The 25,810-nt window shown below is 36.4% G+C and overlaps 1 protein-coding gene across 3 annotated transcripts in view; it reads right to left on the bottom strand.

The window, feature by feature from the left end:
- Nucleotides 1-25,810, bottom strand: part of KHDRBS3 (KH RNA binding domain containing, signal transduction associated 3) — a 78,076-nt gene that overhangs the window by 27,305 nt on the left and 24,961 nt on the right. Inside the window, exons 3-6 of one of the 3 annotated variants that reach the window (XM_031552981.2) lie at nt 14,124-14,240; nt 11,840-11,986; nt 7,893-8,032; nt 1,326-1,436 (exon numbers count right to left, since the gene is read on the bottom strand). In XM_031552981.2, coding sequence (XP_031408841.2) covers nt 1,326-1,436; nt 7,893-8,032; nt 11,840-11,986; nt 14,124-14,240 — 515 coding nt within the window. The remainder of the gene's footprint in view (nt 1-1,325; nt 1,437-7,892; nt 8,033-11,839; nt 11,987-14,123; nt 14,241-25,810) is intronic. The other 2 variants (XM_085221729.1, XM_085221730.1) reach the window with 2 other exon arrangements.

Here is a 25,810-nt window from a genome sequence, read left to right as displayed (position 1 = left end):
TGACAACCGGGCTTTGCTACAGACAGACAAAAACTATGGAAGAGTCATTTTAGTTTGATATATTTCTGTATGCTTTAATTCAATTAAATGCATTACGCAGTAAACGCTGGAAGATTAAAAACTAGTCATATGATTCAGCGATGAACCTCTCAGTAGTTTGAGCCATTCTTTCTGCACATATAAAGAAACACTCAATTTGCTGGAATCAATCATCTTCACTAAAATTTGGTTTATAGCACGTGAAATCACAAACAAGGAATATCAAGTTAATTTGAACCTGTCAAGCTATTTCATACTCAGATCCTGCACAGAGGAATCCGTCCCATCGCCCTTCTCATCCTGAGCAAGCTCCAAAATGCAGTCCAAAGATCACACTGCATGCAAGAGCTTGAATGGGTCAGAATAAATGATTTTTCTTCTGGTTCTAAAGAAGTGATTTCCAGCTGTTGCACGAAACTTTCAGACATGTAATAAATGTGTAAAGTGTTCAACTGGACATAACCTATACGTGTATTCAAGGACAAGAAATAGTAGCAGTATATACATATATTTTTTAAGAATTCTGAAGGTGTAATAGAGGTTAACTTGCAGCCCATTAATTTCAACAATTCTATATTTGAATTACTTCTACATTTCCATATTGAAGTAAAAAATCAGAGACAAACAGGGACAGTTTGCAGATGTATTTGACCCATTTACAGGTAGAGTTCTCTCCTGCCTTCCTATAGAACACGACTTGCCAAGTTTACATCAATTATCCTCTTTTCAACAGGATATCTAAAATATTGCTAATAGACATCTCCTTCCTAAAGGAGTCCATTTTCCCCCCATTTACTATAATTGAGTTTAAATGACTGCTCTGTAGGCATATTAGACTTAAGACGCCATTATTGTCTAATATAACAGTTACACAGAAGAAAATGAACAAAAATTCTTCACTACTGTCTCTATACACCATTATCTAATTTCTAGAGCAGTAATTGGATAAAAATATTCTGTCCTGATTTCAGTAGTTACTTCCAACTTCACCAATACTGTAGAATAAGATCCAGATCTAGTTTCGAGATTCCAATTAAATTACATAAAGATCTTCTACTTCCAATGATTCCTAGTTAAGGTCCCTTCCAACCCAAGTCATACTATAACTTTTTCTTTTTAAATAAACTTATCAAAAAGTACTATTTTAGCAGAGAATTCTTATTTTAAAAACTATATAAATGGTAAAAGAATGCAGAAATGTAAACACTTGCTAAAATCAGTATCTAATTGCTTCTAATTACTGATCAAAACACAGAGAGTAAATGATTTAAAACTGTGCTTATTACTTGTTTTTGGCTAATCTGTAGAATGCCTCCTCAGGACAGGGTACCAGATGCTTATTTGACTTCACTGAAGTGGGGGCAGGGGTGAGCAGTGATGTTCCCAGACACAGCCTGCTGAAGTAATATAAAGAAATAGCAAATGTGACACTTTCCAAGTGAAGCCAAAGAAAGGGAAATTAGTCTACTGGCATAGACAATAGTCAATACCAATTTAAAAAAAAAAAAAAAAAATCAGTCAAAAAACTCAAGAATTGCAAGACAATATTCTTCACTGCATCCTTCATGTTGGATATAAGTGAAAGAAGGAAGAAATTGGATATGCTGAAAAACATGGAAAAGCATTTGGAGGAAGAAAAGAGTACAATTTTTAGAGCCTGCATCAGTTTATTCTTGGAGAGATATTGTAACGCCAGATACACAATTAAAAGCTATCTTCTGCATTTCAAAAAAGTTAACAGGATTGATGTAGTGATAGTGGGAAATCATAAGAACATTTATACATAAGTTTTCTGAGTTCTTGAGACATTTATGAACAATCTGTGAAGTACAGTACTGAGCTACACCACTCAGATGTTAACTGCATCAGGCTGGGAAAGACTATAAAAAGTTGCAGAGATAAGAAACCCAATAACTGAAGAGTTCAATTACATCCATGCAGAGCGAGCCTATCAGGGCAGCTAAAAGCTAACATTAGGAAACTAGAGAAGATATCAGGAACTGAAGTTTGACTGACAGGAGCAATAATAGAAACTGATACATAACACAGAGGAAACTCTTGAACAGCAATTCATGTCTTTACAGAAAAGAACACAAGTTCTATCATTGCTTAATTTGAAAAAGGGAAAGTATATAAATTATGTCTGAAAAGATTAAAAATATATAAGAGCAAAATGTGTACACACAGCATGGGAAGAAATTCCAGTACATCCCATGTTAAGTCACACCAAATACACAACAGTTATTTAAAAAAAAAAAAAAAAAAAGGATTTAGAGAAGGCAAAAGGAATTCAGTAAGGCCAGCAGAGCCGAAGGGGAGGTATTTAAACAGGTGTCACTTGAAAATCTGAAACTATCTTTGAAATTGAGGGACAGAGACCATTAAAATAAGTCTAAAATACTCAGAAGCATGTCAGGTTAAGGCATTTTTGAAAAGCCTAAAACAGCTATAAGTCATTCAAACACTCTGGAATCAGGAAAGCTGGCAAGAGTCTGAAATCATCAAAGAATGATGAAAAAAATCAGCAAAGAATGCAAAGATATTTATCTGTAACATCCATTAAGTTTTTTGCAACACAATCAAGAAAGACTGGACAAAGTTCTAAAGCCAGAGACTTCTCTTACTGGGAATGCATTGGATGCTGCAGCCAACTATCTTAGAAACAAGTTACAGAACATATAAAGCAAGTATAGTATTATACTATCTTTGTACAAACCGTAATATGAGTTCAGATCCTTAGCTCCTTAATCTGGAGCTGAATGCCAAACTGAATGTCAAGGAAAGAAAAAATAGCAACCAAAATTCAAAGCAGAAAACTAAGAGGGTGCTGTTAGCGTGTGTGTGTAAATTAATAGTGAATAAATAGAACTGTAACACTAGTATGTTTATTTACCCTTCTGTTTTCTCATTTGCAAAGGACAGTACAGAACAACTTAAATATAGGAAAAAATTAGGTAGATTAAGGCACTTGAGACTACAATTGGCAACTGAGGACAACATAATGTGACAGAATCCAATAGAAACCAACAACAGAACAGAAGTTATATCTCCGAGGAGGAAACTTCACAGCCTCTGGGCAACCTGTACTGGTGTTCAGTCACACACAGTGAAAAAATTTCCCTGATTTTCAAGGAAAGCCTCTGAAGAAAAATGGTCATTGTCTGTACTTACTCAGATTTATGATTCTGCAAACATGCAGTACATAAGCACTACGAGAGACAAAAGTTTGCCTATTTTGCCATATTTATGAGAAAAACTCTACTCTTGAATATTAGTATGCTAACCAGAATCCCCTGCATTTCTCTGGATGAAGAAAATTTTACACCTTAAGTATATTTATATACACAAACATAAACTGTATTATCTACTGGACTGTCTGCAACAGTTAAAAGTAGTACTTAAGCACACATCAAAACTTAGCTTGTAGGCTGGTGCTGTGAACATGACCCCCAGTCATATTCTGAAGAAAAAGTGATAGTCTGTGCACTTGAGGCCACAGAGTCCTGTTATCAAAGAAATACTCGCCCTAAAACATCACTACAGCTAAGCACATTAATGTTCCACTTTTATTATCCACTTGGTTTGTATTTTCCAGATTGTATCAGTCTGGCAGTGGTGAAACCAGTGGAAAAAAAACCTGTGTATTTAATGAGGATGTAAATTTAGGTGCTTAAAGTAAGAACTCATTTTATTCCTAGAACTTGTTAAATTAACTTGTAGATTTTGCAGTGAAAAAAAGTCTTTTAGTCCTATTCCCAGGGCCTAAACTAAACAAAACATCACATTTCAATATACATAGGATTTTTTTGGTACACTGATCTGTACTCCAGAATAACATGTGAAAGTAACATAATTCGTTCACTATGTCATGAAAAATATTTGCTTGGCATCTGAATAATATCCCATAATACCTTTCTAAAAATTATTTATACTTGCAATTTAGCATGAGAAAAAAATTACAAGTAAAAAACAATGTATATGAAGCAATTTTCTTAATCTGTTGTTACAAATGCATTGAAGGATGAAAGAACAGGCCTTTCAGAAAAATGTTTCACTGTGCTACAGCACTATTTGTAAGATTGCATAGTAATTATATAACTTTACTACATGAAAATCCCAAAGTGCACCTCACTGTGTTCAGATAAAAATAACTAGACCACTGAATCTTGTAATTTATTATCTTTTGCTTTTTGACTCAAGAGTTTGACACGAGGAAAAACACTCTACTCGTACTATTCAAAACCAGTCTATTATTAGACTTGGAGAAGTAATTTACAGGTAGTAGTATAATTTTTGACTGCCAATGAAGTAGCATTGTATCAGCTCATACAGCTTAAGTACACAACTATTTAAACATTTTCCTTCTGTCTTCACAAGTAATAAAGTAATAATTTTTATAATCACTACTACTTTATAGTAGTCTTATATAATTTCTATGATTTATTTACAAAAGTAATTATTGCCCTTGACTATTACAGTCAGCTTCTATCTAGCACGTCCTATCAGTTTCCCTTGGCAACAGCCCTGCTGTAGCCCTGCTACATTTTTTCCCCTAATTACATACTGGATGCTATTACAAGCTTCTCCTTTCACTCAATGACTGCATAAGTTAGTAACTCTGATTACAAAATCACAGCTCAAGTTTGTAACTTTTTGTATTTTTAGTAAAAACAAATTAAATTAGTACCTGCTAGAGCTATGAAGCTCTTTTTCAGTATCTCTGAAGAACAGAGGGAAGTACATACAAGAATGGATCCAGTATGAAAATGCTTGTGAAATTTAGGACCAGCCTCCTAAAATGTTATTACTCGGAGACTAAATGCTTGGAATTCCTTAATTTTAACATTCAGAATTCCATACATCGGCAATATTTTAAATTTAAGTCAACCACTGTAGCATTATTTTGACTGAAGTATCTCTTTATTTGAGCACAGGCAGCTACAGTCAGCGCTCCTCAAATAGGTAATTTTGTCTAGGTTTTACAGTAGACATCTGAAAAGTAAGAGTTCCATTATATTATTTTTAAGTGTGAGCACCAAATTATTGAACACTTCAATACCCAGCTCACCCCACAGAAAGCAAGTCTTCCTCTGCCTATTCATCTTTACACCATTAATATGGCTGAGGGTAGAAAACCTTTGCAGAGGCATCTGGATAAATTAGGTTGTTGGGCTGAGTCCAATTGCATGACATTCAAGAAAGCTAAGTGTCAGGTGCTGACCTGGATCACAACAATCCTATGCAGCAGTATAGGCTCTGTAGTCACAAAAAAAAATATTAAGGCAAGAAAACCTGGAGCTATCCAGAAACAGTGAAATAGAAATAATTAAGAAATGACTTACCATATATAGGAATACCTGTGCACAAGCTAGAATTTTATATGATAGGACAAGACATTAATTTCTACTAGGAGAAATTTTTGTATGGAGCTAAACATACATGTAACAAGTTCTCATAAAAGAAGGCACCTTATAAGATACGTTATCTCCAGTTTCAAGATGTCTGATAAGGAGTAAAAAGACAAAAATTAGTATTCAAGTGAAACTATTCATGAATTATGTATTATAAAAAGGCTTAATAAATTGGGAACTTTAACACAGTTATCACATCCTCATTAGGATGTTGTAAGTATTAAGATTGATGTAAAAATATTCTGCAGATTATAAAGAGAGGTTAGAACTGATTTTCTTAGACTTAATTTTATAAGTCCTCTCAGGCTGCCTACTACTTTGAAGATATGCAAGTAAATTTTCTTATTCTGAAAGCTCTGTTTCAGCCTCTCTTATAGGTCTCACACATGCTTGTAACTCAAACTGTCTCAACAACGGAAGGAAAAGCCTTTAACAAAGTCTTACTTCAATGAAAATATTACGCACTGAAGTCAATTTGTGCTAAAAGGAATGGCAGCATTACAACTGAGTTTGAGATCTTGAACTCAGTGGCTGTAGTACCATTGCTACTGAGATATTATAAGTCTCATTCAAGTAATCTTTTTTGCAAAAGCAAAGCTTCAATTTCCAAGGGGAAAAAGGGGAACTAAAGTTTAAGAAAGTCTTAAAGAAAAGGAAAAGAAAAAAAATTACACAGCAATCTTTCAGTTTTGTTTAGATCATGTGAAAAATGAAGTAAACAAATAGAGTTTTTAGCTGCCATCTCTAAGTCATATGCTAATAAAACTTACATTTACCCTGAAGATACTTCAAGAGCATGCCAATTCAATGAATTGCAAAGAACTGAGAGATAGATAGAAGTATGCACGTCTTGCATAAAAAAGGAAGCTTGAAAAAATAATTTATTGAAGATGGAAGTAGTGATAACTTGTTATTATACTGAAATTCTCAGATAATTAAGTATGTATGTACTAGATACTTCACAGAGGAAATTACTTATGAGGAACTTCTGTGAGAAAGATGGAAGATCAGAACAAACTACTTATATTCAGTATCACAGAAACACTAGCTTAGGATACATTTGGAATAAGAATACATGCAAGAAAAACCATAAATGTCTGTACTGAACCCTCAGAATCTGTAAAAGAGTTCTGACAGAGATCTGTAGAAAAGTTAAAAACAAGGTACTGAAGTAAATCAGCAAACAAAAATCATCAAAATCAAATAAGATCTGATTTGCAATACTTTTTAATAGCTGATTACAGTGGTAAAGACAGGAACCTCAAGATATAATTACCACTACTCTGAGAAGCATTAAAATAAAAAAAAGGAGAATAGATATATTTACTTAACACTACTTGACTAAGAATAAAGCAACAAATTTGTGTTGTTATACAGAAGGCAGTTATATTCTTACATGATGCTCCCACTGTAAATTCCCTAAATTAAGGTCCATTCTATATTGTGTTAACAATCGTTGTCGGGACACACAGAACTATAAACAGTCTTTTTTGTTTTGTTTTGTTTTGTTTTTTGTTTTTTTTAAGTGCAATAATTTCTCAGTACTTCTAACATGCTCAAACTAAAATAGAACACTTCAAAACACTATTTGAAAACTATTTTAGAAGCTACAATTTAAGTTTCAAGCCTGCTGTAACGAAGATCCGTAGTAGCATGATAAAGAAAGCAGATCACCACAGAAAACTGTTGCACTTAGCTGCAGCAGTCCCAATCTCCTTGTGACTGAAAGAAACTGTTACGGAGTTCATTTAGTTTTGCTTTCACACTTTGGAACTCAGAGGACTTAAAGCTGTCATTCCCAGAATTTCAACAAAGAAGGGGGTTTCCAGAGTGAAAACAAAAACAAAACATCTTAAAAAAAAAAAAAAAAAAAAAGCAGTAAACTTTCCTATTCTTGGATCAAGCAGAAGCTATTTGTTATGTAAAACGTTCCAATAAAAGCAGCCAAAATCCAAGTTCTATCTCCACAACATTTCTCTAAGACTATGTAATCACGATCTTGAAAACTGACTGTGATACAGTAAAGAAAAGGAATGCATATATTCCATAGATTAGAAAAATCACTCTGAAATCTGTAAGGCAGAACACCTTTTAAAAAGCTGTGAGCTCCACACGGCCAAGACATCATCCCTACATGTGCCTAAGGAGCAGCTGGAAGTTAACAGTTAAGCAAACAACCACAGGAAGACCGAACATCTTGTATGACGTACAGTGTTTCTTAAAGTGTATCATTCAAGTTTCATAAGATAAATTCAGCAGCACTGTTAATTCAGTTAATTCAGCCTAAGCTGTTTAAATGATCTTTGAAGAATCAAAATTCTTTCTTCTTATTTTTGAGGGCTAATGTACATTAAGTAGATTGTTTTGTTTTTTAAATGTTTGAAGAGATAAACTTAAAATACACACATTCAAGTGAAATTCCATTGCAGCTGAGACATCTACCTGGTCAAAGCAGGAACCGGTACTCCTCTTGCTCGAATGGATGGCTTTCCACGAACTACTGGAACCTCTGCATTCTCTGAACCACCATTCAAATATGTTAACTCTTGAAGCTGCGCCTGTCTGATCTCATCATTGTAGTCCTGAAACAAGGGAGGGTAGTAAAGGGTGAGAAAGCAAACTGTTCAACCATCATACCAAGTTACAAGCAGCGAAACAAAGATCTGAAAAGGACTTCCTCTTAAACAAACTTCCCACTGAAAAGTTTAATACACAGAAGCGTGCTGTAAGCATATTTCTAGAAGAATTCTATGCATTAACTGCAATTTGCTCTCAGGTCATGTTTTTCTTCCCTACTGCATATTACCTCCAGGTAGTTTTATCACTTAAAATGTGAATGTTAAAATGGTGTAGATGACAGGTGAAAATAAAATAGAAAAATCAAGGTCTTATACTCTGAGCTGAGATCTAGCCTGTAGTTATTTAAGATGGATAGCTCATTAAAAGCAGGAAACATCTATTGCGTAGTGTTGCAATGTGGTACAGAAGAAATGCACAGTTCAGAACAGCCCCCCATGAAGAAGGAATAGATTAGCCACCTATGCTATTAAAATCAGGATTTAAGGAGAGAATAAAAATGAAATTCAATCAAACGTTGACCATTCTCTCAAAAAGAGCTCCAAAATCTTCAGTTCTACAATAAGCAAGGATGAACAAACTGAAGACAAATGATTTGCTTCTTATTCAGTACAAATCTTCACTCAAGGTCTACAGAAAAGAAAGCTGAAGTCATTTACATGGAATTAATACAGTATTTCTCAAATCCACGAGAGTCTTTTCAAGGGACTTTGTGCCAACCTCCAAAACTGGCACATAACAGGAATTTAAGAGATAGCACAATGAACTCTTTAGAACTGAACATATTTTACTGTCATTTCTCTCCACTTAAGATGAACCAAAGAATGAATATGGCGAAGTGAATCAAGAGAATATTTTATTCAGCATCTATATATATACATTAAGTATCAAAATATATAGGTACTTTAAGAAGAATGAAGTGATGGTAAAAATTGCTCTTATCCTCTGCAAATCTTGCCATTTCAAAGAAGGAAGGTTTATCCAAATACTACTGATTTTACAATTCAGTTATGAAATCAAATGATCTTAATCTCTTACCAGAAATCTGATCTTTGTTACGTTTATGTACTATGCAGATACCAAAAGACCATAGGGCCGCCTTTCATTGAAGAACTCCTTCTAAAACTATGCTGCACAGGAAGATTAATACTTCTGTGAATACAAAGATCTCAATTATCCTTGGAACATTCTCCTTCCCTTAAGTTTTCACAAAGAAAATATGGAAGTTTTCCTTTATACACCATTTATGAAGATAATTACTAAATTGAGAAATCTGTGGCACTATACAAGCATTTTGTCTATCTACTGTTTTACAACAGGATCTGAAATTTAAATCACAACTGCCCCTTTGAGATCATTCTCAAAATAGCATGAGAAACCAGCTGGCAGAGGATGAGAAATAACTGAAAGACTGAATCAACTGAACAGTTTCAAGAACTGTGTATATGAAGCGTTTGAAATATGGACTCCATTGTAAAACAAAGCTTGAGATCCAACAAAGTCACACTACCCCAAGGAAGAGGCAAAAAACATTGTTCTGATAACTACTGAACAGAAATCCAGAATGAATTCTGGGTAGATTAGAATCAAGCACAACACCCACAAGTCTAGCATTTTTGACCATAAAGTCTGACAAGAACAAAGCAACTTGGTAATTTAAAGGAAAGGAAGAGAATATACCAAAAGACAGATAAGAGTCAAGGCAACTTGATGAGCACAGCAAAAAAGAAAAACACAACAAAAAGTAACAAAAAAAAACAATGTCAGAAGCTTTTATGTCTTACTTTCAAGTCATTCTGAAAAAGTTACACACTGTTGCAGGTATTGAAGGCTCACCTTCAATATAAAGGTGGTTGCCTGTGGATCTGAAGAGTTCAGTAAGCCAGTAGTATTTTACCATACTCAGCTGCAAGGATATTTTATGTTTTACATTCTAGCACCAACTGTGATTGCATAGTCAGACCTGATCTGGAAACTGAAAAACTTCCATAAATCTTCCATAAAGAATCAGCATCTAATATTGGAATGCATAATTAGCTAGCACTGTTCAGAACAAAAACTGAGGTCATATATTGAAATCAGGTCTTCTTTCTGGAAGAAAACTAATAGTTTGACTAGAAGCCACAGCAGACCTTACAGGAAATAAAATCAAATAGCATTTGGCAGCAGTTAACCCAATATTTATTGCTTATAGAAGGGACAAAGCCAGTCCTCATTCCTTTGTGGGGTTACTGCTGCAAGCAGTTGGGGAACAAGAGATTGCACCTTTTAGAACAACTGCGATAAGATTACATTTGAAAAGCCAAAGGGAAATTAAGACATGATCTCACATTTCATAAGAGATCGTGCAGTTCTGCTCAGTACAAACAAGGCAATGATCAAAACATGAGTACAAATGTCTATCAATAAATGGAATTGCTCATTATCATCTAATTTTGCTGGTTTAATGGCAGTAAGGACTATAATTTGCTAAGTATATTTATTATGACATAAGGTAAATTAAGCTCAATGAAGGAATAAGATTCGTGCACAGGAATCAGACATACACTCTGACTTCCAGTGAATGTAAAAGGCATTTCTTATCAAATCATCGGCATCTTCATCTATAAACAGCTGTTTGCCCCCTAAAGCAAACAATCTCCTTACATCTTACTAAGAAGATATTTAAGCCTTCACACAAATTTGAATCATGTAAATACAGTAACCTGCTATGTTAAAATGTCTCAGCATTCCTACAAATACTCTGCTGGGTTTCCCTTACCTTACCATTTGTTTGTCTGAATTGAAGAATATGAAAAGAGGTAAATATATGTCAAAAAAGCTACTTGGAACTTCTAGACAGATTTTTGATGTGGTGCTTAGTTATTCAGAAACAGAACATAAATTGTAAACACAGAATGGCTTAGCTTAGATGGACCTCTGGGTCAATCTGCCCAATCCCTGCTAAAGCATGGACCCCCAAAGTAGGGTGCCCAGACCCACATCCAGGCAGCTCCTGAAGATCTCCGAGAAAGAATCTCCATAGCCTCTCTGGGCAACCCGTACACTGGTAGGTGGTGCACTGGCTCTGCCACTCTCAAAGCACAGAAGTGCCTCCTTATGTTCACATGAAACTTGCTTTGGTTTGCGTCATGGAGTGGTACAGGAGCATGTGAACTACTTTTCATTAAGAAAGATGCAAGTCAGAAGAGCCAAGGAGCACACAGACAACTCAAGTCACTTGTGGAATTCCAGCTTCAAGGATCCAGATTGATGCTAAGCGAATTAATTCCCCAAATACATATGGTAGGTCATCAGCACCAACTGCTGCACCCAAGAGCAGAACTTGCAGCTCTACTCAGGCTGTAGTAGCCATACAGAACAGGCATCCAATTGGTTCTTATACTACTACACTAACTATACACAAATACCTGTACTACTGTCACTCCAAGATAAGCACCTCTGAAAAGTTTTCTACCTAAATCTCTCACATTTTCAAGATCTTACACCAATCAAGAACAAAATTTAGCAACATTATCAGCATTGTACAAAAAGAAGGTGAAATCAATACACCTTGAAGAAATATAGAAATCAAAGCATGCTTATTCAATAAAACTATTTCAGAATTCTGATTTCTCTGAATTCTGGGTAGCACACTCTCTAAACAAAAGAGTTGCCTTATACATTAAAAACTATTTTTCCTGGGATTATCAAGATATTAGGATAATAACTTTAATGAACATCAAGATAAAATACCTTATGAATTGATTATTCCGCACAATTTTATTACTTTGATCAAAGCCTAAGAAGGAAATACAGAAATAAATACTAACAGGGATGAGAAACTTCTTGATTTCTTCTAATGCATGCCCCATTCTGGCATATGCTTCTGCTGGTGGAGCAAACACTTCAATTAAAACATGAAGGTCATCATTTAGGTGGAAGTATTTTGCCTCTCCACTTTTTCTTAATTCTTCCTCCTAAAAAAAAACACACAAAGGCTTTTGTTTTTTTTCACTTCATCATTTTAAGCATTTTAATGTAGGCTTTAGAATTGCTTTGGATGCATTTATGCTTACTGTCTGTTCATGTTTAGATATCAACAACTAAAAAGCCTTTTAGAATTTTATACTTTTCTAATACACTTCAAACAAGCTTGTTGCCAAATATCAGAATAGTATCAATTTGCTTATCAACACTAGAAGCCTAATAACCCAGAATAGGACTCAGCAGCTCCTTCTCATATACAGGAATAGTACTACAAAGCAGAAAGCTTTCAGTTTTCCCCAAGTGCACCAGTTTTATATAGAAAACACAAAGATAAATAAATAAGATAAAACGGAAAGCTTCTTTGCTCAAAGGTAACATCTTTAGAAGTAGGTTTCTTCCAATGGCAGGATTTTTGCCAGTATTATTTCCATCTCTTAGTTTTAATGCACTGCTCAAATACTTCTCATTTATTTTCTGTTCTTATTTAGATGGTGTGATGAATGAGTTCCCAAAGAACAAATGAGAAACGTGGCCAGCTGGTTGAGGGAAGCGATTCTGCTTCTTTTTTTCCTGTTCTCAAGAGACCCTACCTGCACTATTCTATCCAGCTCTGGGGTCCCAAACACAAGAAAATGAACTCTGAGCGATCTGGTCTAGTGCAAGGTGTTCCAACCCATGGCAGGAGGGCTGGAACTAGATCTTTAAAGCTCCCTTTCAACCCAAATCACTACTGCTTTGAGCACTGCTCAGGCAGCGATGATTAAATTGCTTGTTTCAGTACCTGCATTACTGTCAGACAGAAAAAGATGCGTAGTCTATTTTTCTACTGGAACAAACAAAGCTTCTCTCCACATTTTAAGGATTATATCATACAGAATGATGTAACTTCATTTTTTGTTAAATATCACATTAAAATTTCAATTAGAATTCTATGATTCTATGATTTTCTAAGAAATGCATGCATTAGTCACATCTCAGAACTTTGCAGCCTAACCAGTAACTTGTTAATCAGTAATTAAATTCTAAGCTGCACTTCACTGTAGATTACTATTCCTTCTCATACAGAAGGAACAGAAAGAAGTGATTTTATATTTTAGATAACATTAGTGGCCAGAAACATTACTGGCCAGAAAAGGAGGCCAGTAAATCATGACATACTATAGGCAAAGTAGTATTTTAATTTGTATCAGTAAAAAAGTGCAATTCACTAGGCAGGTGATGGTGATTGTCGTGTTACTGATTTGCACTGCCTTTGTTTTCTACAGCTTGAGTCAGATCATAGGATCACAGAATCACATGATCATAGAATCGTTTGGGTTGGAAGGGATCCTTAAGATCATCTGGTTCCAACCCCCCTGCTATAGGCAGGGACACCTCCCTCTAGACCAGGTTGCTCAAAGGCCCATCCAGCCTGGCATTGAATGCTTCCAGAAAGGGGGAATCCACAAACTCACTCGGCAACCTGTTCCAGTGTCTCACCACTCTCACAGATATGTTACCACAGTGAGAATGAAGCTGGTTTGCACACACATACATGAACCTATAGATTTCTGCTGTCTTCTAGGGCTTCTTGCAATGCATACTGTCACCATAACCAAATACCTTCCATTAAGACAACTGCAATCAGATGTTGGCTTAAGCTGTATACAGCATCCTAAATCAGGGCTGTGATTATTTTTTCCTACTTGTACTTAATTTGCTTTAATTGCCTGTTATTCTTTGTCTATTATTTGTTATTAAATGTTAAGTGCTCTTTTCTGTGAAATGTCTTTGTTTGACTTCATCTAAAAGTCTTTCTGAGGTGAAAACAAACACTGTGACGTGAACATTATATGTTATAAGCAGAGTAGGACTGATCTATAATGAGCTACTGCTAATGCCACAGTTACTCTCCCAGGAACTCTAGTTTTGGGACCATTCATACAACTTGTAGTAGCCTCAACATTGACTGTGACAACAGGCTCCTTACAGAAAACAGATTCCATGTGAATCTAATTAATACAAGCATATTTGGTGTTTTTTATTTGCTCCCTGACTTTTTGTCACAGGACTTGTTGACCTCTCCAAAAATTTTAGGAAGAAATTTAGGTATCTTAAGCACTCTCTACTGAAATATTCAAGTCTTACCTTTGTCTTATCCCTCATTGAACCTTTTCCCAAAATAGACATTTTTGTCAGTGTTTCTTCCTGCAAGCGCTTTAAAGAATTGCCACGTGGACCCAAAAGCTTTCCCACAAAGTTAAACTGTAAGAAAACAAAAAGACATTATGACCATTGGATTTCTAAGCACAGAAACAAGCAAAATTTGCTGAAAAAACTTTTTGTTCTAGGTGCAAAAAAGCGACAAGTATTAAATCATAAATGACAGTCATTAAGTAGAAACGTGTAGGACAGTTAACAGCATGTTACGGACTACCAGATGCCAACTGAAACCTAGAAGTATCTGAACTCAAAGAACTTTCAAATAGCACAGATAAATGACACATTCAAGGCTGAAGCCAGATGTGCTCAAACTGCAATTCAGTTTTTCAACAGTTGTTATCAGGTATATAACCATAAAAACAAAGCTGGCAGCAATCCCTCACAGATGCAGTAGCACCCAACAAAAGTTTTGAAAATGAAAAAATCTGAATTGCCTTATGCTGCCTGTAAGATTTATGAAGTAATATAGCAACTCATATACCCTACACTAAAACACAGAAACAAACAGGGAATTAAATCCAGAATTTATATGCTTATATTTTCTGTCTCAAACCAAAATGAACATTCTTTAAGGCATTCTCAACTGTCACTCAACTTCTATTATCACTGAAGTTTACCAAAACCAGCTGCACTTCATAACCAGGGCAAAACACTATTAAGTTAACTAAGGGGAAGCTAGTGGAGCACCACAAATATCAAGCAACAATATTACTTGGAGAAAATCCAAACACCTCCCTTTGCACAAAACATCAAAACTGGCTACTGTGAATACCTGGTGCTCCTTCAGCCCAGAAGGTAATTCAGAGGGAAGATGAATCAAAAACACAAATTCAAAACCCCACCCAGAGCAGAGAAATAAGAAAAAAGAATCTGTCTGCTATCATTTAAAGATACAAAATTGGTTTCAATGGAGTCAAGAGGCGCGAGAGATCTGCACAACACATATATTCCCAGATGTATACAGAGAGAAAAGGTATGTAAATTTAATAGGTCGCTTTTGTCCATCTGTGTTGCATTTTGAAGATGCATGAAATCTGAAAGATAGTTAGAGAAGATTTTAAGATTAATTTGAAGTAAACATCCACTATTTTGATTTTTTTTGCATACTAAAATGTGCCAATAAACATGAGGTACACTTTGAAATTTGTATGGAATGGCACTTATTTAAAGCACTAATTTATTCTATTATAAATAATACACAAATTTGGAGATTACTCTTCAGGTATATTTACTATGCCCTGTAAAGCTTTATAAAACCAAGATATTCACAAACAATTGCAATCTAAAGCGACCCACTTATGGTAACAGAGCTTTAGGCAGAAGTAATATATAGCGACACTACAAACAAATACCTTTGGACTACTTGTTTTTCTGGCCTCATTTATACAACTGTTTTCTAGTTGTCTCTTCTCTAGTACTGTAACACTAGAGAACCACAATGGAAGACTCATTAGAGCTCTCCATAATTAGACGGCTCATTTGATCTCCCTGTTTCTCTAGACAAATCCAATAGCAATTGACAATGGGGCAGTAGCAGCTCTTACAAACTCCATTGTTGCTACAGTGGAAGTGCTGATGGAAAAAGTAGTCCAGCTCTAGTTCTCCTACAATGAAGAAAGTCTACAGCTCCAGTTCACCTACTTCAATTTGAGACAAAAAGAAATGCAAGCAATAAAAAAAGCCTATTAAAAATGAAAATGTAATTCTTCTCTCTTTAGTACCTGCAAGCTCAATTCCCGACTTAGAAACAGGATACAACTGAATGAATGGCTATGGATGACTGGTCTACACAAGCTATTGAATAAGGCCTTTCATGAACTAGCCTTTTCTGAAACTAAGAGATCAAATCTCAAAAAATACTAAGATGACACCTTTAACTGCTGTGGTACCTCATTTTATCCCTTACAGTTTTTTTAGATACTGTCAAGGAAAACACACTGGAAACAGGTTGGCCAAAGGAACAGAAATCTGCCAAGCTGAGAGCATTCATAAGGTCATCAGGAGGTTGGACCAGACATGTCTTAGAAGTCCCTTCCTACCCATACTTTTGACTTTATAATTACAAATGTGGAACTGCAATGAAAACACTCATAATTAGTTGCCATGGGAAGGGAAGGGAAGGGAAGGGAAGGGAAGGGAAGGGAAGGGAAGGGAAGGGAAGGGAAGGGAAGGGAAGGGAAGGGAAGGGAAGGGAAGGGAAGGGAAGGGAAGGGAAGGGAAGGGAAGGGAAGGGAAGGGAAGGGAAGGGAAGGGAACCCAAACATTGGACTTTCAAATCAGCCATTTTCTTAAATAAATGATCACTACTAATGAACAGGGACTTTATAGTTAAACACAAATGGAAACCTTCATGTAATGGAATACTACATCAACTTTTCAAACATTTCAGGTTACTCATGTTTTCAGTAAAATACTCTTCTAAATTAGGAAAACAAGTACTACATATATTTTTAAAAGAGATTTTTCCATTTACAGTAGACTATACTAAAAATATTTCTGAATGTTGAGTAGCTGCACTCTGATATAGGCTACTTTTAGTCTATTTTATTATGTTTTCAAAGGGAATTTTACTAAAAAATGATCATAATTAGACATAGGTAATTAACTATTCAGAGCATAGTGCTGAAAATTTAATTGAAACAAACTAGTTGACCATTGAAAACTAAAAATCTTAACATACAAATACAAATGCATGCTTCCAACAATAGAAATGAGTTCTACTTAAGGGCTGTTGATGTAGTCTACCTAGACTTCAGCAAAGCCTTTGACACAGTCTCTCACAGGCTTCTTCTGGAGAATCTGGCTGCCCGTGATCTGGACAGGTATACACTTCTTTAGGTAAGAAACTGGCTAGAGGGCCGTGCCCAACAGGTAGTGGTTAATGGAGTTAAGTCCAGCTGGCGACCCGTTATGAGTGGTGGCCCCCCAGGGGTCAGTACTGGGGCCCATCTTTTTTAATATCTTCATTGATGACCTAGATGAGGGGATTGAGTGTACCCTCAATAAGTTTGCAGATGACACCAAGTTGGGAGGTGGTGTGGATCTGCCTGAGTGTGGGGAGGCCCTTTAGAGGGATCTAGATAAGCTGGATTGCTGGGCTAAGGTGAATGGGATGAGGTTCAGTAAGGCCAAGTGTCGGGTCCTGCACTTTGGCCGCAACAACCCCATGCAGCGTTATAGGCTTGGGGACGAGTGGCTGAATGATTGTGAAGAAGAAAGGGACCTGAGGATGTTGGTTGATGCTCAGCTGAACATGAGCCGACAGCGTGTTCGGGTGGCCAAGAGGGCCAACGGCATCCTGGCCTGCATTAAAAATAATGTGGACAGGAGGAGCAGGGAGGTGATCATCCCCTTCTACTCAGCACCAGTGAGGCTGCACCTCGAGTATTGTGTTCGGTTTTGGGCCCCTCACTACAGGAAAGATGTTGAGGCCCTGGAACGTGTCCAGAGAAGGGCAACGAAACTGGTGAGGGGTCTGGAGCACAAGTCTTATGAGGAGTGGCTGAGGGAGCTGGGATTGTTTAGTCTGGAGAACAGGAGGCTCAGGGGAGACCTCATTGCACTCTACAACTTCCTGAAGGGAGGTTGTGGTGTAGAGGGGTTTGGCCTCTTCTCCCAGGCAACGAGCAGAACCCAGGGAAATGGCTGCAAGTTGTACCAGAGGAGGTTTAGGTTAGACACGAGGAAAAACTTTTTCTCTCAGAGAGTGGTCAGGCACTGGAATGGCTGCCCAGGGGGGTGGTGGAGTCGCCATCCCTGGCAGTGTTTAAGAGGCGTCTGGGTGAAGAGCTGCAAGATATGGTTTAGTAGCTTGCGGTAGTAGTGGTAATGAGAAGATGGTTGGACTAGATAATCTTATAGGTCGTTTCCAACCTTGTGATTCTATGATTCTATGATACTTTCAGATGTCAATTTCAGAAAGGAAAGAAAATAACTAAGTTTCCGTAAATAAAGCCCATTTGAAATTGAATGAAATCTTTCAGTAGACAAAAGTTACTTTGAACAAGTACTAGATTTCTTGAACGGATTAACATTAAATAGGAAGAATCTGTTAAAAAGCTTTGCATAAAATATCTCACTGAGATATTGAAATGCTTAAAAAGATAACCACCACCTTCACCAGCACCTTCAGTATACAGAGTATATTATGATCCCCAGTAATCAACAACTGAGACTTGAACCTAAGATAAAAAAACACAACATGGTAACACAAATTTTCATTACAAAATAAACAAATCCAGCCCAGCTGATGGTGGAACGTAAGGCAGTAAACCTGGTAAATCCAAGCTAGCTCTTACACAAGTTTCTACATAGGTTCACAGCTGCTTCCTATGCCTCACACTCCTGAAGTTCTTTTGTCCTTCTGAACACAGACCAAAAAAAAAAAATTCTGATCTAGTATTGAACTCAAGTCTATAAACTCACTGAATTAGGCAATGAATAGTAAAAACAAGATATTTGTGCAGCTATGGACAAGCAAGATCAAACAGTCACTTTGTTATTTCTGCAAAATTCAAGCTGTCAGATTCTTCTCTCCATTGTCTTCTCAGTATAGCATGATCATAACTGAATTGTACACTATTAGTCAAAACTGTACTCAAATTTGCTAGTTTCAGATTAACATTGTACTAAAACAGTCACATTACTTTCCACTACTAACAAGTGTCAGCCATGAATGTCATTCCGTGGTGTGGATAAATCCATGTTAAAACAAGAGGTATCTATACATTAAAACAGCTTCCAGGATCTTAGGTAAGAATTAGGATCTTAGTATGGATTACAGTAAATAAGATGAAGTCATCTCTTAACTGCTTTCAGAAAGATTCGGAAGACTGTGCCAGATACTCAACCTTAGGAAACCAGATAACAACAAAAAAGTTGAGACATTTTAGTAAAAAGTATCAAGACTGAGAGTAACATTTTGGGTAGACCAAATTGGAAAAAACACTAGATACTGCCAAGTTAACGCCAAAAAACACACTCCAATAGTGAGTGGATAAATGGTACCCCTTCAGTCTCACATCAGTACTACTAAATTCAACACAATCTCCGCTCATTCCTAAGGTATGAGATTCTGCCTGTTGGCCATGATGTCCACTAGCCCAAAAATGTAGGTTAACTATACTGAAAGCATTAGTTTCCCTTGCACAAATTACCTTTAAAGGCTGCACAACTAAAGAATCTCCTATATATATATAGGAGATTTTTTTTTTTTTAACATAGTAAGAAGATTTTACACTAATAGATAAGTAGTAGTAAGGTTTTTGTTTGTTTCTTTGTTTTGGGTTTTGTTTTTTTGTTTTGTTTTGTTTTTGGTGGTTTTTTTTTTTTTTTTTTTTTTTTTTTGGCTTAAAGATTGTATTCTTTCGAGATATTCCTAAGTCCTCATTTTAAGTATTTTTGCACATAAAGTACATTGGAGATTATGGACATCATTGCTTAGCTCTTCCTTCCTCCAGAATTCTCAGATCAAAATATGTCTTTAACAATTACCTAGATATGTATTTCCTTATCAAGGCAATGCTTGAAGCTATTTCTTGAAAACAGTTGTAGAAAAAAAAAAAAGCAACTTCTACAAATATTACAAATACAAATGAGGTATTTTCTTTGTGAACGTTTAATCTTCTCTGTGAATTTCAGGAAAAAAAGGAATTAATGCCAATGCTGCATGTTTAAGTGTATATATTACAGGAAGTAGGATATAATAGAAAAAGTAATCCTCGTTTATCCCCATCAAGACAAGTCTGCTGAGACTGGTTCATCCAGCTTAAAATACTTAGTGAAAGTACAAATATCAGACCAAATGCTTTGCTGTAAAGCTCTAGCAATCCAGTGCCAAAGCTGTAGAAAGTTTTCTTGGCGTATTAGTTTTCTGCAATGGTTCATATGTGATAGATTCACTAGAAGAAAAAGTATTTAAGATATGATTCAGTGTGCCTTCCCTTCCAATGGCCTGAAATCAGGAAGAGTTCAAGATTTTCCTTACTCATTCCAAGAGAATATGGTTTCTATAGGAAGGTAAGTGCTTCAATCATTTATGTTGTACCACACTGCTCTCTGCTCCACACAGCTCTCAGCAGTAATAGATCTTTAAACATCTATCCAACTTGAAACTTGGTTGATTACAGCAAAGTTATTCAACAGTTCTCTAGTGCTAAATCTAAGGCTTGTTCTTTCCCATGACTTCAGATACTTTTATTATTTCTATTTCTTATTTCTTTTGTTCAATTCTTTTTTTTTTTTTTTTTTTTTTTTTAATAAGAATGCATATTCTAAATAGTCACATAATTAAAAGGGCTGCTCTGAAAGTAATGCCTCCTATTCCTTTACCTTTGGACCAGAATTTCAAAGCTGGAGGTTTGTGAAATAGCAGTAGAGGCTGATATATTTTAATATTACATTTTGTTGCCGTACAACAGATCGCAGTGGAGCAGTCTGATTAAATGGCACTTGACACAAAAGTGAGTAGGAAGCAAAAGTGTAAAACTGAATTCCTCCATGTGAAAAAAATGGCATCCACTGACACTCATCAACGCTCACTGAACATTTATGGAGACCTAACAGTGAATTTGGGCACAGTGAGATGGTGGCTGGTACATGCATTTCAGCAGTGGTAACAGCAACGTGAAAGATTAGCCATGTACTGGATGGCCATATATAGTATGAAATGAATAGCATCTCCCTTTAAGTGCAAATCAGCAGATTACAACCATGAAACTGGGTATGGATATGAGTATCGGCTTCAATACATTGGAAACAATGGTGGCAATGCTGGAAATCAAAGTTTGCACCAACTGGGCTCAAACAGGAAAAGAAAGGAGACCGCATTAAGTATGTCACAATGTACTGAACCAATAAGAGGCTGAAGGTGACAGTTTTGTGACTGCATTGCTACCAGTGACGAGATGTCATGTCACTACTATGAGCCAGACTCAAAATGACAGTCCATGAAGTGGGGACATGAATTCCCCATCAAAGAAAAAGGAGTGATCCTTCTGGATTTCCTGGAACCTAGACAAACCATCAATTCTGACTACATCATGACACTGACGAAGCCAAAGGTTCCAACTTCCAGTAAGGACAAAGACAACAACTTTGCCCTTACAACACAATAATGCCAGGCCCCATATCAGTTGAAGACCATGAAGACACTGTCAGACTTGGCTGGGCTGCCCTACCACACCCACCACGTAGTCTGGATTTGGTGTCATCTGGCTTCCATCTGTCCAGGCCAATGAAAGACAGACTGCATGAGCAACATTTTCCTAGCAGTGATGCCATCACAGCAGTGGTGAAACAGTGGATCGCATCCAGTGATGCAGCTGAGAATTTGCTCTATCGAATAGTCTTATTGTGCTTTTTGTATCTGTTGTAGTTGCCCAAGGAAAAAAAAAAAAATAGGAGGCATTAATTTTGGAGTGTAAAATATGAATCTCTCCAAACGATATTTCAAATACCTTATACATGACAGTCAGTTTTAAATATGTATTCTAATTTTAAATGTTGAGTTAAAACACTTTAAGAAAGTAACTTTTGAGAATATAGAGTACCACTTCGGGGAAATAGTGCAAATCGCTTCTTATGAACTTTGGAAATCTACTCGGTATTTAAATATAGTTCTGTAAGCAGTTTTCAAAATGGTAGCTTGTCAAAAGGTGGAAGTGATTATTTCTGCAGTTTTGATTGATTCCACGAAAAATCATCATCATTCTATTTATCATCCATTAAAGCTATTTCTCTGAAGTCAGAACACTTAGTTTACTAAGCTGGAAGAACAAAATCAGATGTCTGAGATTACAGACTATTTCACAGTGCATATTTATCAGATGCATGTGCTGGGGAGGATAATACTCTCCTGATGCATCTGTAAGCTATGAAAATTTTTAGAAGTTCAGGCATTTCATAGAAGTAGTAGGAAAGATTAAGAGCCCCTTCACTCTCATACTGCCACATCATGATCTTCCATTGCCAGCACTTCTCTTCAACTCTTCGTTGCTACCACTATGTCTGTGCAAGTTTAAAGATTCATTTTTCAAGCATGATATCCAGCAGAAGTTATAGGGTTGCACTTTCACACTTGACCTGGAATCAACAAAAATATTCAGCTGGTGAAATAGCAAGTATATTAAATCACCCCTAAGCTCCAATTCCTAACTGGACAAAACCTCATTAAACTAATAGCAAGTTAGACATCCAGCATTCATGTAGACTCCTTAAGATAGGTAACAATCTGGAATGGAATCCTACCTCAAAAAATTTTCCATTGAGGCAGCATAAAATCCTGTTTCCCACTTACTCTTGTTCATCATATATGTCTCAGAACAGGACTGCAGACAGCATTATGAGAACATACAGAAGCCTCACCTGAATATTTCAGAGTAATTCCTGCATCTCAGCAATACAAAATTTTCAGAGGAATCAATCAATCTAGGCCAACCTGAATTACTCCTAACAAGACTGTATACAATCAGAAAAGAAAAGACTTGCTGGGCCTGCAGCCTACAGTGGAGTTCCCACACAGTTCTGTCTCACCAAATAATGCTGTCATCATACTAAAATATAATCGCTGCATTTTTTAATGGCACAAGTGTTTCCAAGGAACGCAAATAAAAATAATTCAAATGCACAACCAACCTTGAGATAAAACCAGAATGTAATTCCTTCAAGTATCATAAATTATTTCATAGAAATGACAAAATTCAGGCTGTTCTGGTTATTTTGTCACTTTCTGTGAAGATTCAGACAGGAGTCATTGAATCATAGAGTCATCAAGGCTGAAAAAGACCACCAAGATCATCTAGTCCAACTGTCCACCTACCACCAAAGTGGCCCACTAAAACCACACAACATGAATTTTGTTCCTCAGTTCTTCTTGAATTCAACTGCAGGAAGAGAGTAAAATGAATAGTATATGACCTTGTTACCATATATTGTCTATTTGATCACAAGCATCTTCTTCTGTACTGGAAAATAATTCAGCAATAACTGCAACATTCTCTTTGTCAAGTGTACAGGTATTTCTAGAGTGAGACTAAATGCTATTGTAGTAATGGCAATTAACTTATGGAAGATAGGAAAAAAAACAATTAGGAACAGGCTGCTCAGGTAGAGGGGGGAGGGCTCCTTGGGCTCCTTCTCTAGAGATATTCAAGAGCCATCTGAGCGCCTTCCTGTGCACCCTGCTGTAGGGAATCTTCCTTAGAGGGAGGTTGGACTCGATCTCCAGAGCTCCCTTCCAACCCCTACAACTCTGTGATTTTGTGAACTCTCTCTAATATGAGAGATTACAGTTAGGCAAACTTAACACATCCACATCAGTATGAACTGTTGAACTACTAAGCAGAAGACCAAGAAAACAAGGAGATTTTTTTTAGGGAGACCAACAATAAACAAACAAAGGAAAATGGGAGATACTACTTTTCAACATGAGATATACCAGATTTCCTTCAGAGATAAAACCAGCAGCTCTGAACTTCAGTTGAATAGCTTTCTTCTGCAGTAAACCTGTCGCCTTTAGGTTTGTCAGAGGTGATGAGGCTGAGTATGCACAGGACTGAGCCATGATCCTGCAAAAATGCATCTGACAGGACAGGTAATGTAAGCAGTCATTACAATGATGCATTGATCAGATCGGAGCTAGAACTGCCTGACCTATGTTGAGGCTATTATGATTTATTCAAGGAGTCAGAGTTGGAGAGGTTCTAAAGAGAGAAAGCATGATGAAATACTTAAAGTTTACTCTGTGTCAGCTTTAGTAAGGTATTTGAATGGTGAGTAGCACATGGGTGGGCTGATTTGGTGTAGAGAACTCAAAAAAAAAAAAAAAAATACACTGGTATTTCATTGATCCCATCTATTTATCTAAATAGAAGAGACATCACGACTTACCAGAGTCACTGGCAAACATTAGCAGAATGGTTTTTGATTTTTAGCAAAATCATTTGTATTTAGTAACATTTTTGGATACTATACCATCTTAAGGGTTTAATAACTTCAATAATCAACTTTTCTGTTCTCACTTAAGTTGAAAAAGCTGCACCATTTCAGAGTTGAAATAACCTTTTTTTTGTCACTGTCTGGATACCTTAGTTAGTCAGAGTCAAATTGGTACTCCTGATGCTTGATGGATTTATAAATTATCATAGTACCTTTGTCAGCTCTAAACACCCGATGCTCATTTCATTAACAAAGAGACTAAATCTGAAATACTAAAAGTATCCTTGTCCAGGATTTGTATGCTAACTGACAGCTTTAGCATGGACAGTTGGCAGAGAGAGAGAAGAAAAATTGTGATGAGAACAGCTCTAGATTTAATATTTACATGCAGAAGAGCTTTTTACACAGCTGTCATCCATATTTATCTGCCTTACATTCCATGTTTCTGAAGCATTTGTAACCAATACTGATCAGCAGAAAGGAGAAAATTACTCACAAATCAGAATCAACCTTCAACCATTTTTGTGAGGTACTATCAATTTGGCACCCTCTTCAAATGACATATTTGCATTAACTCTAACACCTCTAGCAGGCAAAATGGTCTGGCAAAGCACATACAAGCACAGAAAAGCATGGCCTAGAGGCATAAAGCATCATTTCAGGCTTTTTAAGAACCACATTATGTCTTCTGCTTAAATTCTGCACCATCTGAATATATAATAAATGTGTTCAAAGCACAGCTCATTAAAGTGTCTGGAATCCCTTCATATCTCCCCTGACAGACCTGATAAAGCAGTACTAATTCAACCCTACTCTGAACGTATCTAACAGGAATAGAATTAGTATTTACACCTTCTGCGTTGTAATGTTTGCTCTTTCTCCCCTCATGTTCACGGCATTCTAAGCTCTGCAGACTACAGTACATCAGAATAAGGCTCTCAGTTTGTCATATTTGAAGCTATGCCACCTGGTACAAAGTATTTAAATTTATTACAGTTCTGAAATAAAGCAGCAAGCCCAATTCTAGTAAACACGATGGCACACAATTACAGTGTCTGCTTGTATTTTGGGTCTCTTTCAGAGAAGACCAAGAGTGCCTGTGACAAGCCTGAATTCATGCCCACCTCCCAGGCTACTCCCACACAGTGAGATTTAAATCCTTTTGACAATATTTAATCTGTAACGAGCAAGCTTTTACACAATTATCCACTTATAAGTAATAAAATTGAACTTTCTGAAAGAAATATTGAGCATCTCCCTATCCATTAGGGAGCAAAAACACTCTTCAACCAGAAAATATTATAGTTTTATTCCCTTTGGTAGAAGAGATTTGTTTGAGAGGAGTTACCAGTATTCTCCATTCTGCAGAAAAAGTAAAAGTGGAGATATATGAACTCACATGGGAAGTTTGTTCTGCACAGCAGCTGTTACTGTCCCTTGGATCCTGTTCCTCTAAACATACAGGATTATAAAGCCCTATTTTTGGATATAAGTTCAGGTTCCTTTCCATAGCGCAGACAAGGCTTGACTCCAGCTCAGTCAAAAAAAGTCCACATCTACTACCGGCATACAGAAGAGCATCCCTGTCCTTTCAAAAGACTGCATAGGCTTTCCCAATAGTTATTGTAAACAAGAATTTCAGTATTTAGATCTTTATGGAAAGTTGATGCTAAAGA

This window comes from Meleagris gallopavo, chromosome 3, assembly GCF_905368555.1.
Source record: "Meleagris gallopavo chromosome 3, MGAL_WU_HG_1.1, whole genome shotgun sequence".
In the NCBI taxonomy this organism is placed as follows: Eukaryota; Metazoa; Chordata; class Aves; order Galliformes; family Phasianidae; genus Meleagris; species Meleagris gallopavo.
The sequence above is the reverse complement of the archived record's forward strand: the minus strand, read 5'-3'. Positions and strand labels throughout refer to the sequence as shown.